Here is an 18,342-nt window from a genome sequence, read left to right on the forward strand (position 1 = left end):
AATTGAAAGCTTCTGAGTAGGATTTTGTGCACTACAAGGTACAGCAAAAGTCTTGGCAAGCATCTCTTTAAAATGTGTATATTAAAGATTTACTTGTCAGGGATTTTAATTTCAGTTTTGGACAAAGCAATGAATTATACTAAATATAAAGCCTGATCCTTACAACAAACATATTGCTTGAGAATATTACATGTAACACAATAGGTTACTTTAGAACATTCTGCTCTGCGTTTTAAAGCTATTGCATAAGGTTACTTTAATAAAAATGATTCCAGGGAAAGAGCAGTTAGTAATGAGGTGCTGACAATTGAATCTACATTTAAGGATTGCACTGCAGTGCCAAGTCCACTTTTACAGATGCGCTGCTTAGCTATCCAGTAGATGTCCTCAGGGCATGTAAGACCAATGTATTTTGGGTCACGTTTGGCAGCAGACACAGATGAGACAAGTGAAAACATTTACCAAGAACACATCTGACGTGTGTTTTTCTTATTAGAGAAATGTAAGAAAATAAACCCAGATACCATGGAATGCCAGGAATTCCTTCTCCTCCATGTTTTTGATTTACAAGGCCAATTTTTGGTAGTCTCCTTTGACCTCCCTCCCTCATTTGCTTGCCTAAGGCCTGGAGTCATCAATGCAACCTCTTGACCAAGCCATTTTGAGGGCTTAATGTACAAAAATACATCTTCATCACAGATGGAAAGACAACTCTTTGCATAAATGACTTGGTTACTACAAAAATCACTGCATAGTACATTTTATTGTGTAAGTAGTTAAAAGAGTCAAAGATACTCTTTTTAGGAGTTGAGAACAAGTATTAAAGTAGATACATTGAGATCCAAACTCTGAAAAAAAAAAAAAAAATCTGAAGCAGTCTTTACATCTTAAAGATGAGATCTTTGAACATGCAGAGCCAGACGCTTTCCTAGCATGTTGGTGAAACTTAGATCAGCTTGAAGGCTGAATCCTGCATATCTTCATTATTCCCCTCTCTCAGTTCAAAGTAGCATATTTGTCATAGTTTCAATGCAAACCTAGAGCCCTAGCTTCCTTAGATCTCATGCAAACCTAATATGGACAATTCTAGCCTTTAAAACCAAACTGACAGCTATTCAGCAAGAATAAAGCTCCAGCCTCAGGCTTTCATTTTTATAACCATTTCCATACTCTGGTTGATCTGTCATGAGAAACAGTTACGGACTTCTGTTGGCATTGCATATATTTACCTGGTGTTCTGGGTATCTTCTCACAACTCGTTCCTGATACACTTATGCCTGCCACAGAATGAGTGACGAGAACAGAATTTTGTCCTAATCCAAAATCTCTGGATTTTTGGTCACTTTTTGTAGTCATTTAATATTAACTCTGCATCCTCCTCCTAAAACGGGCTTCTGTAATCAGTTTGGTGCCATCGAATTCCCCCCTCCTCCACATACCCTCCTCACCACCAAACCAAGTGTCTCATTGATGGCACCTTCTGACCTATCAAAGAAGGTCTGAAGCCACAACCCATTCCTACCATCAATAAGAACTGCAGCCTTTTCTGTTGAGGTTAATTTGCCTTTTTTTTTAAGGGGTGACTGGAGCTTAAGCAGCCACATGCAGCATACCCATTCAGCTTGTGTTCTGTGGCTGTTTCCAGTTAGTGAAAATGACCCGATATGGATTTCTTTTTCTTGTTACTTATTTAAATAAGTAGTAGAGTTGTGCAGAGAATTAGGTAAGGTCATAAAACTTTTTCTCTCCCACAGAGGCTGGAAATCTTTCCCAGTTGAAGATCATTTAAAAAAATATACTCACAACCTATGGAAACTAAGCGGTACTTGGTGGAGCACAGTCATTCAGAACCTGCAGAAGGACTGCTTGGGGGTTGCAGTTCATCAGGGCATAAGAACTGGCTTGGCTCGGTCAATATTCACAAGCACTTTTGAAACTGTGAACAATTATAAAGTAGCAATAGCCATTTCAGCATCCCCTAAATACACTTCAGTAAAAATAACACACACAACTAAACACTAGACCTAGGGATCATGAATTAATTTCAAAGATCTGACATCTAAATAACAGAAGACACGCTAATATTATTTAGCCATGCTAAATAGTGGAAAAGAATGTTGGATTTCTGGCTCAATTAAATGAAACTCAATAGTTGTGTATGTATTTATCTGCATAAAACCAGAATATTTCTCTGTGCAATATTTCATCTACTTTTCAAAGTAAAAGCATCTTCAAGTCCTGACAGGTAAATAGCTGACTTCACATAAATTTAAGCCTGTGTAACCTTTGATTCCTGGTTCATATTAAGTCTGGAATCATGACATAACCCAAATCACATAGTCAAAACTTGCAATCAGACCCATTGCCAAGATAATACTGTTTCCTTCCCAAACATTACTTCGTCATCCAAATGAGCAGCTGTCATTTGTTCTTCTCATCAGTCTATTACGGCACATTTCTCTCTGCTGTAAGATACAGCAGGCTTACTTTATAGTACAAAAATGATAAATGAAAACACCCCTCCAGGTCACTCAGTCACTCTCTGTTCTGGCACTGTGGCTGAACAGCAAAGGAGTAATTCTGCAGTATGCAATAAGGCCAATGCATATCACTGCATTTTAAAACCTTGCTGTTGAGGTCACTTAGGAGGCAAACTTGAAGGCAGATGGCCAAACAGAGTAAGAGCTAGTCTTAGAAAAATCTCACAACATCAGCCAAAGCAATAGTCTCCAGGAGATTGCACTGTAACACAAGAAAGATCAGAGCTCACTTTGGAGAACTACAAAGTCTACTTAAACAGATACAGTCTTCATGCTACTATTAAACTCTGAATACATCTGCAGGAAAATGCACTGTGGCCACATCAAGAGAAAAGTACTTTGCAAACTTAGGGGAAAAAACAGGGGAAAAAAGAAACTCACAAAATTCACAAACAAAAACATTAAGGGAATAAAAAAGTGATGTCAGTTTTAAAAGAAACACAACAGAGAGACAAAAAACCATTGCCTCTAAGCAATGTAAAGATCTTCCCATTCTGTCCTGAGCGCAGACAGAAGTTAAGTCTTTCTGCTAGGTCATCAGAAAGAGATTTGTCCTTCTTTATATCTTGCAAGGAATGAGCCCGCAGAACAAGGCACAGTGGTAACAAGGGAACACCTAGAAGACAAACTACTTGAGGGGTTTACTCACTGAAATTCCTTATAAGTAGTAAGCTACCTTGCTCTGATAACCAGGTGAAGATGCAAGTACTCAGATGTGTTGATGGCTGGACAACATCAGGGTAAGATTCAAATTTAATGAGTCTGTCTTCTTCAGAACTAAAAACATCTTCAAAAAATTAAGCAGGAAGGGTTCTGATTTTGCTATTTTCACCAAACTGATTCTACAGGCAACAGCATCTCAAAACTCTTGATCCTTGTACTCTGAGGACTGCTGTGATCGTGTCAGAGGGCCCAGGAAAAACAGTCTGAATTCCATCTGAACACTTTCATTACTAAGCCTGGGTAGCCTAGACAAAGAGGGCAGTTAGATGTTCTCAAAGTACAAGAATGAAGTCTTGAGCAGTCCAGCTTCCCAGAGCCCCCAGAAGTCCTTTTTGTGGGCTGAGAGGCATAGATAAGGAAGAGCCACCCAGCTGATGCCAAGAGCCTGTCAGCCCAATTCATTCTTTATCTCAAGGAAAATAAGCTTCAAACTTCCTCTTATCTAGAAGACAACTTCTAAGGCTTCTGAGCCCTGTCATAGCAGACATTTGACAAAAATGGGGCACCTATTAAGGAGGAGGACGGTTGGACAAAGAACCCCTGTGAGATTCCTCTGCTGCCTACCTCAACAGGCTCACTACTGCAGCAACCTGGGGTTTTGCAGAGTGGCAGCAAGGTCTTCTAACAATGCTGTACATTACATAGCACAGGCAAGCTGGAGGTCCTGACCTCTTTCCAGAATTTTACACTCTCAGCACAGCCCTCTCACCCCTTCATTTTTTCCATTTCAGTGAGGTCCCATGTTGAAAGGATCCGGGCAAATATACACATTTATTGTAAAATATAATAAATCTTATCAGCTTGTTCATCTTATCCTGTGACAAGAGTCAATTACGTTCATTTGATTCTGGCTAGTTTGAAACTGAGCAGAAAGCATCTCCTGGAAAGCTTGTCTTGACTGACAAACCCCAGAACCTGATCCAGCAAGAAGATGCCCTGAGAAATTTCAAACAAGGAGGAAACTCTAAATAGGCCCCGACTCAAGACTGTGCTCCAAGCCTGTATGAGTACAATAAAGTGGTGATCAGGAAGGCTGCCAGTCCAGGAGCATGGGGGAGAGAGAAAGGAATGCTGTGTTTGGGGCATTCCTACTGCCCAATCCACCACTCTGTCAAGCATCTCCTGGTTGGACTGCTGAAAAGGCAAAAAAAGATACCAACATAAAAACCCTCTAAAGCACAATTCATCTCCCTGAAAATAGACCTTAGCGGCACAACAGGAGTCCTGGAAGCACAGGGCCAGGTTGTAATTTCACCTGTTATTGGAAAAAAAAAAAGTTTCAGAGTTTTATTTACTGCAATGTGATGGCTGCTTTTCATAAATTCTGCAGTTACAACTTCCTTCTCTCCCCAAAGTGCTGCTCACCTTGTTCAGAAAGGCAGATAGGAAACAGTGTACCATGGCTAGTGGCTTCTTTTGGGTCGGTTTGGGGTTTTTTTTGTCTTGGGGGCGTTGAATTTAGAGTTTCAAACAATCTTCAGGAGCAGAGTTCAGCAGAGCACTGCAGCAGGGACAGGAGGCCGGGTCCCGGGAGAGCGGGAGCGTGCAGCTTCCAGCAGGGGGAAGTGTCCAGCAGCAGAAAAGCTGGAGGAACACCCCCCCCGCCCCGCCAACAGTAGGGATGGGCAGGGAGCACCCCGCTGTTGCTGAGCCACCAACATACCAGGACAGATCCAAAAGCAGTTTCTAGCACGAAGCTGTCTCTCTCCCCGTCTAAAAGAGCCTTGCCATCCTTTGTTTTGGGTTACCCTTCCTCCACTGCAAGACTTGCAGTGGATATGAAGCAATATAGTCGTGACATCTGGATTTTCTTACTGCAATAGTAATGTTTCCTCTTTAATATTAACATTCCAGAAAGGAAAATTACTTGTATTTATGCCATAAATTTCCAGCTCATTCAAGAATAACACTGTCCCAAATTACCTTCTCATTAAAAGCTTCCAAAAATGTATGCATGTAAAAAAAAGTAGTCATTTAATTCCTAATTAATATCTACAGCTGCTGTAAACGAAATATTTTTTAAAAGACTGAAAAAAAGATCCAAGAACCACACTATTAAAAAAAAAAAAACCAACAAAACACCAATATTCTTCAGATGCTTGTTCCCTGATTAAAAAAAAAAAACCAATCAAACAAAAAAACCTCAAGAGAATAAAATCAGTCATTCAAAAAAGTTTATTTCCCAGGTTAAATGGAGACTTTAATCTCCTCTTTAGTTTTATTTCTTGTTGCCCTTTTCTTTGCCATACACACACAAAATATCTCTCATTTGAAATTGACATCATACATGTGACTGTACAAAGAATACTGCATGTGTGTTATACAGAGATCACTGGAACTGCTGTTCCATCAGTTCCCAGGAAAGGGGACCAGGTGAATGCAACTCAAAACTGTCTCCCCTCCCCAGGGGAACACAGCACTGTGAGTAGGAGTGGGAAGGACACAGTACCAAAGAAAGCACAAATGGAGATCCTGTGTTCAGTAGTCCTGACACCTTAACTCCCCTTGTACCCATCTGCACTGTTACTTGCCTCCCCAGAGATCAGATCCCCTAGGATTTTTCTGCCTTCAGCATGCAAACTTGTATCCTAAGAAAATCCCTGTTTTCCTGGTTTAGAAAACAAGTTCCTTGGACAAGAACTACAAGAGGAATCAGAGGTAGAAAGGAATTCAGTGACCTGTCAGATCATGCTGCAAGCTGAAAGCAGAATCAGGACTGGAATACAAGTCCCCTCACCTCATGGCCTTCCTTTATGTTTGGGGTTATTCAAGTCCCACCAGTACCAGAGGAGCACTGAATCATCACATCACACCCAAATGCAAAGATGCAGCTGGAGCAGGGCTTTCTTCTCCATCCAAATTGTATCATTTGTAAAAAGTACTGATCAGTCCAACATGTGAATAACAACTTCAGAACTAAATATGATTGGGAGAAGTATGTATTTTCAACTGCCACTAACATAAGACACTGAAATTTTATCTTTCTATCTCCAGGAATGTCCTACTTTTTAACCCACTCCCCCACCACACCTACCTTTCCATTCCTAATACAAGACGTAAAGACGGTGTTTGTGGGTGCTGTGATTCAAACATCTGGCCTGCATAAAAATGCTTTCTGCATCATACCCACCAACATGGTCACTCCATTCTCAACTTGTTATTTCTCCCCCCGATGCAAATACAGATGATTTAGAGGCTCCACCTGCTCTGTCAAAAGTGCCCAGACAGCTCAGCTATATTGCTTATTGAATTGCTTTAGGCACAGCAGCCCAAACATGAACCGTGTTACATTAAACTATTTCATCTTTATGGAAAAATGGTTGTTGTAGGAGTCCAGTGGTTCTTTGTATATTGCATTAAATACATACATATTTTAAATAAAAATCTGGACTTTTAAAAAGATTTTAACACCATACTGAATTCTAAGAAGCCTGAGAACTTCAAACATTGGAGAAAAGAAGCAAGAATGGAAAAACAGGCAAGAAACCTCCATTCAGAGAGTTCTTAAAATGTGCATAAGCAAATTAAATATTCAGTCTATTCAGGAAAATAGGAGAGCATAACAAAAGTGTTCCTGGCTAATAAAAGAGCATATTGAAAAACAGTAAACACATATTCCTTTGGTTGCCCACAGTGTACATAAATCTTTATTTCTCACACACCACAGGCCTGTGATCAGGAGTCAGGCATCTGAACCCTCATTTGGGGTTTTAGGGAGCCACGGGGGCTTCATGCACCTCAGCTCCCAGCTCACAAGAGTCAGAAAAGATAAAACTCCATCAAAATAAATTAATTACTGACTGCAAGATGCTTCAACATGCTAAAAAAATATCTTAAAAACACAAGATGAGCGCTTTGAGAAACTCCACTATCATCCACACTGGAACAGCAACATGTCAGTGACTACAGTAGGGCAAGCAATTACTCCATGAGATTTTTGAGGCTAATAAAACTAAAAAAAAAAAATAAAAAAAATCAAGAACTGTAGAATAGTTTGGGGTTTATTTTTAAGAAATTCTCTCCCTCACAAAGAGAGCACCTTCAAAGTACAATAACTCCAGCAGCATATGGCATTTACATTTTCATCTAAATCTTTAAAGAAGCCCATTATTTCCTTAGATTTGAGAAAAGAACCCTGCTTTATTTCACCACACCAACCATAAATTATTCATTAATTCAGTTTGCTAACTCTGTAACTGAGCCCAGATGTTTCTGCTGGAGTGGCATGCCATAAGAGAAGTTAAATATAGCAAGCTGTATGCAAGGACCAGACTTTCTCTCTTCCCTCACTACAGCATGCTCAAATATTACTTGAGAGAAAACAATGAAAACATTTTAAAAATATTCTGAATATGTGAGTCTGAAATGCCACAGTCTGATCACAAAATTTTATGTGAAAGAGCCCTCACACATTTCATCTGGGTATAACTGAAGTCACTGGTCCTGTCTCTGGGGAAAGGGCTGGCACTTTCACTCACCAGAGTAAACAGAAAATTTACAAGCAGAGGAACACTCCTTGCCATGCATCATTTACAAATACAAATGAAGACTTAAGTTTTCAATTACAAGAAACACTTCTGAGCCAGCTACCAAGGGCAACAACCAAGCTGATGAGGAATTGAGAGCGTCCTAAAGAATTTCTCACGGAATTGACACAGAAACCTAGTGGTGAGAATTTTTAATCCATTTCAGTGCTTCAGAAAAACAACCATTTTACACTAGCAAAGATGATTAATGCTAGCATTTGTAAGCCAACACTGAAAATATTTCTGTTGAACAGAATGGAAACTACCACCTTCAGCCACACATTCAGCCACTGGTATGGTTTCAAGCACTCTTCATCAACTTTCTTAAGCTAGTTTGGAAGTGCCTATTTTAAACTAGGAACTGTGTCCATATGAGACTGCAAAATATGTTAAGACTAACTACTGTTAACAGAGAGCACCTTCCCATTAGCTAGCAAATAGGCAAACAAACCTTGATATAAATATACAAATACTAGGCACCTTAGAACATAGTAAAACTCTGTCAGCTGTTACTAAAAACACAAATACATGACTGAAGTAGTAATTTAGCCATGGGACGGCATACCAGCAGTACCTTTAGTCTCCTCAATGTCAATAATGTGAGAAAAAATAGAGTGGTAGCACAGGTCAATAATATCAGGGCAGTAAATATCTTTTTTTTTTTCCTAGTCCACACTGACAGAATTTTCTTTATTAATGGTAGCTACTCAAAGTTAGCACAAAAAGCTACCACAAAGTTCTACTATGGACAATGACCTCTTCATTTTACTGTGTAGACAGATCCTTAAGGACATTTTACTTCTACTTCAGGAATCAGTGGGAAAGCAGACAGCAAGAAGCAAACCAGAGCAAATTTTATTTAAGCTAGTCACCCTGGCAGCAAGTTACAACTGAGTCCACCTCTATGAGGAAACATTTCCTCTCCAACTTCTATGGAAGAAAAGAGGTGTGCAATGCAAAACCTAGAAACTGGACCCAGTTACAGCACATGTGAGAGATGGAAGGTGACAAAGGATCTGGAGGGCTCTCAGAAAATAAACACCATATGCTGCTAACAGTGGAAATCTGGGAAATCTTTCTTGGGGGGGAAGGGAAGAAAAAGGATACAGTGCAGGTGCAAAATCACAAAAGAAATCAAAAGAGAAGCACAGAAACTATATTAAACAGCCCATCTCAAAAAACCATTTTCTAATATATGAGGAGAGCATTATAGCAAAAGAGAAAGAAATTTTAATTCCCTTTGCACTGTATAAATTTCTAAACCGCTGCTGAGAAAAACATTTATTGAGGAAAAACATACCAGCACCTGGTATGTTTCCTTGTTTTTGCATAGTAACAGAAGCTGCAGGAGAGTTTTGGTTTGGACAAGTAAATTTAGAAAGTCAAACATCAAATCTGATGCACTTTACTTGTGAAGTCTTAGCTACACATTATACATAGTTAAGAACAATTGTCTGAAGTTACTGTTTTTTGGTCTTGTTTAAGTAAAAATCAGGCCCCCATGAAGCTGTCTGTATACCTGAATTTGTGCCTTATTATCCTTCTCCACAGGTACTGTGTTTGAAAACAGGGACATAACCTTAAATTAAATTCAGCATCCAGCTAACTTTTTAAAGGGACTTATGGGAAAAGGAAGTCACTATTGAGACCTACCTGTTTGCATGACCTATTAGGCAGAAAAGAAATGTCACAAGGAGAATTCTTGGTGTTAATCTACACTGATTTCTGCTACACTAATCTACAGCAATTTAAACAACCCAAATCTAAAAGGTCTTGAGATTCTTCTTCTACTTTTGGAAGTCTTATCTGGTGTACTCACTTAATGTACACATATAGACTATTACATTCCAGCAGAATTACAACCAGATGGAGTTTTGCTGTAAGCTTGACTGTTTTCTTTTGTTTCGTTTTTTTAAAGACTTGTTCTTTGTTCATTTGCTCACATAGATAACAAACATATTCAACATTCAAAAACAGAAATAAAAAAAAAAAAAAAGAAATAATAAAAGAATGTTTACTTTGGTTGTGCTAAGCAGCCAGGTGCTATAATACTGCAAGTTTCATCTGTAGTCTGCAGGGCTGTAAGTTCCACCATGTTAACCATTACATCAGTCTTGTGGCCAGGAAGCTTAGGAAGCACAGAAAAAATCTTCTCTGCAAGATTATCGCCATGATGACCAACTGCTCCTGAAGAAAATGGAGAAAACCAGAAAAGACCCAAAAACTATCAGGTGCATAACTAGAAAAACAAACAAACACAAGGAATTGAAAAGAAAATAACTACACGTTTTGGGGAGAAGGACACTGGTACTCCTAATATCAAAACCACATTTAACTTTTCAAAAATATTTTTCTACAAAAGTAAAATTAATTTCTAGAATGTGTAAAGTTAAAAGCACTTACAAAATTTCAGAAAGATTAATTTAAAAAGCACTATTACTACTACAACTATTACCATTAAATTAGACTTAGTTTTACAGCTGTTAGATATTCACTGATTTTACACTTAGATATGAAAAACATTTTTCTTTGCCTAAGAAAGTTGTTAAATAATATTTGCAATGGTTATTTAAAAAGCAAGCAAATATTTGTATATACACTCACATGCATACTATACTTTTCTACATAAACTAATAGGGCTGTGCTTAAAAGGTCTATATACAAGTTGCATAAATAGCTACCCACACAGGCCAGCCCAATATTAAAATAAACAATTACCAATGGCAGGCCACAATCAAGATCACATCATTTTTATAGGAACTGAGGGCAGCTCAGGTGAAACAAACACAAAATAACTGAACCAACCCAAGTTACAAAGTATAAAATGTGAATTTGACTGTAGTCCAAGAGAAACTCTGAACTCCAGCTGGCATGTTTTCTTCAATTTTCCTGATTTCAAACACACATGCTTTTCTTTCCATTCATGAACTCTCAACACAGACTCTACAACCAACTTAAAAAATATTAGCACTGTGAGCCAAGTCAAAGCAGAAAAACATGAGACACGCTACAGATTAAAGTCAAGACAGAGAGACCAAAAACTATATTGCCTTTTAGGTCGGGAACAAGTTGAAGGTATTTGGAGTCTACCACTTAAGCTACAGTTCAGCCACCAACACAGGGCTGGACAGCAGTGCTGAGCTTAGTTTTGCTTGACCTAGATTTATTCACAGAAAAACGGGAACTTTTGAAGCACCACTGAGAGGCAGGAAAAAGTTCTCTCAGGATACGGTCCCACTCCACCTAAATCCATCTGCGTGGCAGCAATCTGCTCTTATGTTTTCATCATTTCCAAAGACAGAGAATATCTGTTTCAACAGCTGAATTAGCTTCATATGCTCCATAAATCCAAACAAGGCCCTTACATCAAGTACATTGCTAAGGTCAGATTATTAAGTGCTTTTGGATAGCAGAAGCAGAAGACTGTCTCCAGCAATTCTACAGCAGCCAGGTATCCAGGCTGTAAGCCATGGTTTTCCATGGTTTATCCACTTTTCTGTATTGCAAAAGAAGTTGAAAAGAGAAACAAGGATGAAAAAGAAAAAGTGAAGGCAAACTCTGTGCTGGCAACACCTTTATCCACAGAAAGCAAAGAAGGCACAAGTGTCCAGCACAGGGTGGTACTGCAGTGTGGACATCTGGACACTCAGCTGATTTATTACCCATTTGTTTCACCAAAACCTGCAACAATTACAGAATAACAGCAACTACCTTTTCTACCATTCCCAGCCAGAGTTAGACCACTGAAATACAGATGGAATGAGCTGGGCTGTCTTTGTGACTCCCTAAGCTATCTTGTTTTCCAAAATCCCTACATTGTTCTTGCTAGATGGGTCACATGTAAGGCACATTGCAACACTTGCAAAGCTGCACAGGAAAACCAGCAATAATCTTGTGAACCTTCACCCCAGGTACTGGAAGCAACACCTGTCTCTCCACACATGCTGCACGCAAGCAACATTTAGTTAGACAAGACATTTGGTTAAACTAGAAACACCTCAAATGCAAATAAACCCACAGTAATTATTGACATCCCTCCTTTCTTCTTGGCATAGGGGAAAGACTCAAGAGTACTCGAGCTGCTTCCATGAACAGCCAGTGAGAGCCTCTGCGACTTTCCCACGACTGCTACTTCTTGGAGGTTTCCACTGGTCCAACAGTGCTACTGGCCTTTGCCATGCCTCATCAAATCAATCACAAAACATCTAATGGAGGATTCAAAAGCCACTGTCACCCCAATCAACTGCATAAATTAACCAAGCCTGAAAAGATTGTTAAACTTCACAAGACTAGGACAAGAAATCGGAGGGAGTCACTTTCAAACTGCACTGACTTCACAAGGGTGCATGGGACTAGTTTTGATCCTCTCTACTCACCACTTCTGAGGAGAGTGAACAGACTGCTCAGCAGCTTTTCATGAGCAACAGTGTTCAAGGCACAGGTGATGGTTTTGAATTCTGCCAAAGTACAGACAGACTGAGCATTTGTGTACAACAAGCTATCTGACCACTGCGAAGTAGAAGCTTTCATGCCAGGCTAACATCTAGCTTTCATGATACTCTGATGTATCATGCTGGTCTAATTTCACTTTTTACATTATAACTTACAAACTGAAATAGGTGACATTTGATACAAGTTGTAGCTGACACAATTTGCAAAGTCAACCAACCAGTTCTTTAACAGCAGCTAACTACACTAACTACACCCCCTGCTTCCCTGTATATTTTTTACTGTACAGTTTTTAGCAAACCAATGAAACAAATCTTATTGTGTGCCACTAAATTCAGGTTCATATACAGCTTTACCTCTGAAATGCACCAGATTTTTCTTCCTTCAGTTTGCATTGTATTTGATAGCACAAGTATCACGTCCAAACCGTAGGAATAATTCAATGAAATTACCAGTGAATTCTGGAGGCATTTGTTGGTAACAAAGAATGGTTGCATGCAGGGATCTTAATTTTATTTATGGATACTGAGAACAGAATCTTAAAAAAAAAAATCCCGTAACTTCTCATCATTATTCTGTGAGCTTTGATATTTCCTTCCAATGCTGCTCACTACATCCCTAATGTTATCTCCAAAAAACCTTCTCCTACTGAAGTACAAGATTCCACACTTCCCAGGTTTAAGCTAGTACCAAATATCTCTCTCCATACCTCAAGAGTCTCCTTGTCAGGCAGTTCCCTGTCATCCCACATCTGGTTCTGTTTTTTGTTTTTATTTCTTCTCGCTATCTGAGTGCATAAATAAATCCTTTCCCCATTCTCACCACAAACCAACACTCTTCTCATAATTTCATTTTAAGATTTCTTATCCAAGTCCAATTTCCTGTAGTCTTCTGATCAATATTCCCAACCTCAGCACAGCATTAACTGCCTGGATTCATAGCTGCTCTTTAGCACCTTGTTGATAGCTATGAACAGCAGTTGAAGGATACACGATAGCGAAATTATGGGAGGAAAAAAAAATATGGAGGAAAATTCAGAAACAGAGAAAGTGCAGGGTGCAACACCGTGCCAAGTACTTGCTGCATGACATGTGGTGGCAAAAAATTATGACATGAATTATTGACTACAAACAGAACCAGGCCCACACCCTATGCATGCCAGCAGGAGGTATGTATGACTGGGATAGCAAGTGTAGTCATTCCTATATCAATACACATACCTACAGAAACACTTTCAGGCATATAGATATGGCTAAGGGTTACACAGAGACCTGTATCTGCCTAGACAGACATAAAGATAAGAGTGACAAATAGATTCACTGGATACTTCACAGCAATCCATAAAGCTTAGTCTGAAACATGCAGACCCTTTCCTTCACACCTCAAGGTGGTACACAGCCACAGTTAAGGTTTCTAGTTTGCAGCAAAATGGAAGTGCTAGAAACAAAATTTTGGATTTCCAGCAGAGCCTTCTGCCTTACTCTTCATTTCTATGATCCACTGGGATACAAGGGTGTGTAAGCAGCCATCATGGCCATGGGATTAAACATGCTCCCAGTGTTGCCAGATGAAGAACTGTTTGCATACTTGGTGGCTTTATACAATTACTCTTCAAACCACTAACCTGTGGAATGGAACCGCACACTGCTTATTCTGTAAGATCATGTTAAACACGAACCAAGAACAACAGGAGAGTAACCAGCTCAGTTATGTCAACTTTTCTCCTAATTAGGAAAGCAGCAAAAGTTCATTGGGCAGTTAAGTATGACTTTGGGGTCACTGACCCCCAGGGACCACCACTTAACCAAACCATTTGAGCTATTTCTGCAGGAAAGGATGCACCTGCCACTAGGGGTATTGGCACAGCATTTAGGGTCATGGAAGCAGCCTGTAAGATACTTTTCCAAACAACTGGATAATGTCAGTAATCCATCCAAGTAATGGATGCTTGAGTGCAGTGGCTTTTAATCCAGGAAGCATGAAACTGACACTGGGACAAAAGATTACCATATACATATCCCCCATGGTAATAGCTGTTTTGGAACAGAAAGGAGGACATTGGGTATCACCAGCAGAATGCTGGAACACCAAGTTTTCCTACTGGAGCAGGATGATGTGGAACTTGCAGGAACTACTGCTTTGAACCCAGCCATGTATTCCCAAGCTTCAGGAGAAGCCCAGAGTTCTACCATCATTGCCTGGTAACCACTGAATAAGTGTATTCTAGCACACCAGATCTCAAGAACAATCCCACCCAGGACCCGGAAATAGAGCTATATACCCACGGGAGGACACGGTATAAAGAGGAATACGGGTTCCCACTATCTGACACTCTCCCGGTGGGGTGGGTATGGGCCGTGTAGAATGACAGCCCATACCAGCTAAAGATTTCTTACCAGCAAGGTCCAACGTCCTGTCCACGAAGATGACAGAGGCCTTGTTGGTGGCTGTCCTCCTCCTGTTTCTGGTTGAGGCGTAGCTTGCCAGCTCAGCGGCAACGACCCTGCTAAGGGCCCCCACAGCGAAGCTCTCCTCCCGCAGACCGAGGGCGGTGAAGAGAGAGTCGAGCTCACCCACCAGGGCCCGCACCGCCGCCCGCAGCTCAGCAGGCAGCGCACTCAGCCCGACCTCTGCGGAGCCGGGGCCGCCGGGGCCGCGCAGCGGCGGGAGGAGCGCTGCCAGGGCGGGCAGCAGGCAGAGCTCCGCCGAGACGGGCGCCAGGAGCGGCGGGCCCCGCAGCAGCACCTCGGCGCAGCCGCCCTCGCCCATCCACCGCCGCAAGGTCTCCTCCAGCTCTGCCGCCCCGCCGCCCTCCGCCTCGTCGCCGCACACCAGCACGCAGTGCCGCACGGCGCCCCGCTCCAGCACGCCGCGCACCGCGGCCGCCGCGCCGCCCCGCAGCGTCCCGCTCACCACGAACACGACGCAGGCCGCCCCCGCCGGCACCGCCGCCTCGGCGGACAGCGCGCTGACAGCCAGCGCCCCGGCCGCCAGCAGCTCGCCCGCCCCGCCGGCCCAGTGCAGCGCCTCGGCGGAGGGCGCGTCCATGAGGACGGCGGCGCGGTGCGCCCGGGCCAGCGCGGGCTCCCAGGCTCGGCGGCTCAGCTGCCGCAGCACCTCCGGCACCGCCATGGCGGTGACAGCCACAACACGCCGCACGTGCCGGGCGCGCCGCCGGCGCCGCGCGATGACGTGTCGGGCGCGGGTTGGCTGCGCGCGGGCGGGGCGGGGCGCTGGCGGTCCCCGGTGGGCGCTGCGGCTGCCGGGGGTGCCCGGGCGGGTGAGGGCCCCGCGGCACGGCGGGAACAGCCGCTTCACCGGCACTTCGCATGTTCGGCACCCGAGAGGCGAGCCTTCATCACTGCTCCCTGCCCTACTATGGCCCATTCATTGTGTTAGTGTTAACAACTAATGCTTTGGTGAATGAGCTGGCGACACGGAGTACTCTTGCTCAGCAAATGCGGCTTTTCTCTGTACAGTTAGAGACGTACGACAAATTATTTTAATTCCACTTTCCCCTTTAAAAGTCCTTGATCTCAAAATCAGTTTCAAGGCTAACGAGAAAAAACGCCATAACAAGCATCCAGTCTCTTCTCCCCAGAGAATGGATGGCGCTTGCAAAAGTGTGTTCCACCCAGTACTCACCTGGGCAGCCTCCTCGGTACGCAGCCAGGAAGGCGCCTTTTCTGTCACAGCCGGACTATCAGCATTAATAAAGAGATAAAACACTCACCCTCCAGCTTAACTGCTGTTCTTAGGTCTCTTACAGATACAAATGGTTTCAGAACACTGAAAGACATGAGTAACACCAAATTCACTAGATTTCCAGTAATTCAATCAGATGCTTCCCTTTTAGTGTTCTGCACTGACATTGCTACTCAGATGCGTTCTTCCCTTTCTTTGTGCTGTTCTAGCACCAATCTGTTATTTTAACCTTAGGGCATATAACTTCAGCATGCTAGAAAAATATGTAAGTTAATACCCTTCTGGACTATTTTGATTTGAAAAATGAACATTAAGAAGGATGGGGGATAATTAAAACTGGGCCCCTGAGTTTATAAACAAGTAGAATTATTCTTCTCTCAGACTGAATTACCTCAGAGATTATGTATCTGAGTTTTTGCTTTCTGGTTGAGTGCCACAGACAAAATCTAGATAAATTATGGCTTGCCCAATAACTTAAAAGGGGTTATTTACCTTTAAAACCATTAAAGAAACGGGACAGGGGGAGCTGACCTCTTTTAAAAGGTTAAGAGGTTTTTTACAGATGTTATTGTCAAAATATCAGATGCTTTTTTAGAAAGCTAATAGTTTTTTTCTTTATTAATACTGTATAGATTGCAACTAGTTCTGCATATGCCAGTGTTGAAAAAAAGAAAAAATTACTTGCTAGAAGACAAAATGAAGTTAGTAAGTTTAAAGCACTATGGTTAAAATACAGAACAACATTACCTAAGTAGTTTTTACAGCTTATTTTATCCCTTGTGCAAGGTGAAAACTACTGTGTCAGAAGACAAACTGTACTACTAAAGGGTTCCCACAAACTTGGTATCTTGTTGTAGGTATGTGAGGTGTGACCTGTGAGTGAAGATGGTGATGCAGCTTGCAAAGATGCGTTCTGTCTTCAACCTTTCAGATACACAAAGCCTTAGAAGAAACAGTTTTTACAGGCCACAACTGTTCACACTGGGTTTTTCCATCACCACCAGCTCTCTGTGATTTCTCTTTAAAGGTTTGTACAAGGAAATCTGCTTGCAGGATCTGCATCAAAGTATTTTAAGATATTTTTTATTCTTAGCCTACTCTTGGCTTCTACTTGTTGCATTTTTCTCAAACATGGTCTTCTTTCTTCTTTCTTTCTTCTGTGTCTGCAGCCAAAGGAAACGATTTGAATTCAGCTGTGTCATTTAATGTCAGCCAGGACTGTGTTAAAATGGCAAAGTAAACAAAACAGGAATGAAAATTCAGACACTGATGTCTATGAAGAGGTACTACATGTACACATTTGTCTTATGAGAAACAAGTGACTCAATGGTGAAAAACCATTTGCTGACTCCACGACTATTTGCATAAAAAATTAAATAGCAAGATGAAAACCTACCCAATTACACCACATAATTCATTACCTGTACACAATACTCAGACATTTAATTTTAGGCAAAAAGAAATTTTGAGTTGGTTGGTTGTTCACATGAACCCCAGTGAAATGTCATGCCATATATGAAACTTCCAAATAATTTTCTCTATGCAGGCAATTCAAATAAGCTCCCCTCACTGAGAGTCGTGTTTATGTTACAGTCAAGTCCTCTAGTCTGATTTTTCCCAAACTGACCTGCTGTGAGAAAGCAAGTCCCTGTTTTAGTTTTCACATACATCCTGAAACACCACAAGCTCCATTTGTACACACAAGTGGTTGAAACTTATTTGGACAGTTGTTGGTACTTAACCTTTCTAATGCATCTTGCACTTATCTGGCATTCACAGATGTAAAGTGAACAAATCACCAGGAAAAAGGGCTCACGACTCCCCACCACTTTAAAAGCAGAATTAATGAAATTCATAGAAACATTTTGAACATAGAAACACGTTGGAACACTCACAGCACACTACGAATGTTAAACCTTTACTGTACCTAAAAACAAAGTCAGGAAATTTGTGGAGGGAAAAAAAAAATATGAAGAGTTGTTAAACCTAAAATACAGCATCCAGCCGAGGGACAGTACTAGCAGAGGCAGCGGCGTGTTTACCCCGTGGTTACGCTCCCTCAGCAGCTGCCATCAGCCGCCAGTAGATGCACGGCACTGGAGTGTACGTGTGTTTAGCCAAGTCCTGCTTCTGGAGATAGGCAAGGATGTTCTCGAGGAGATCGCCATGCTGCCGGTGATCCCTGCTGAGGGGCCGGACGGGCGTCCAGGGACGCAGGAGAGCACAAGGACCGCCGAGAGCAAACGGCAGCGAGAGGAAGGGAAGGCGGCTTCCTCAGCGCGCCTCGGGAGAGCGGCGAAGGCACAGCCGCGGTGAGTGGCCGCGCACGGACGGTGCCCGGCCGGCTCGGCGGGGCGGGCAGTCCCGGGGCCGGGCCCGGCCGGGCCGCCCCCCGCAGC

General features: G+C 42.0%; 1 protein-coding gene across 3 annotated transcripts in view; it reads right to left on the reverse strand.

Annotated features, from left to right (window-relative positions):
- Positions 1-15,398, reverse strand: part of SCFD2 (sec1 family domain containing 2) — a 184,610-nt gene extending 169,212 nt beyond the window's left edge. The window contains exons 1-3 of one of the 3 annotated variants that reach the window (XM_041460194.1): positions 14,635-15,398; positions 12,166-12,246; positions 9,808-9,976 (exon numbers count right to left, since the gene is read on the reverse strand). In XM_041460194.1, the coding sequence (XP_041316128.1) occupies positions 9,808-9,976; positions 12,166-12,246; positions 14,635-15,370 (986 nt within the window). In that variant the 5' untranslated portion in view covers positions 15,371-15,398. The remainder of the gene's footprint in view (positions 1-9,807; positions 9,977-12,165; positions 12,247-14,634) is intronic. The other 2 variants (XM_041460277.1, XM_041460366.1) reach the window with 2 other exon arrangements.
- Positions 15,399-18,342: the final 2,944 nt, after the last annotated feature.

The sequence above is a fragment of the Pyrgilauda ruficollis genome, unplaced genomic scaffold (genome assembly GCF_017590135.1).
Source record: "Pyrgilauda ruficollis isolate IOZ18807 unplaced genomic scaffold, ASM1759013v1 scaffold1, whole genome shotgun sequence".
NCBI classification, from domain to species: domain Eukaryota; kingdom Metazoa; phylum Chordata; class Aves; order Passeriformes; family Passeridae; genus Pyrgilauda; species Pyrgilauda ruficollis.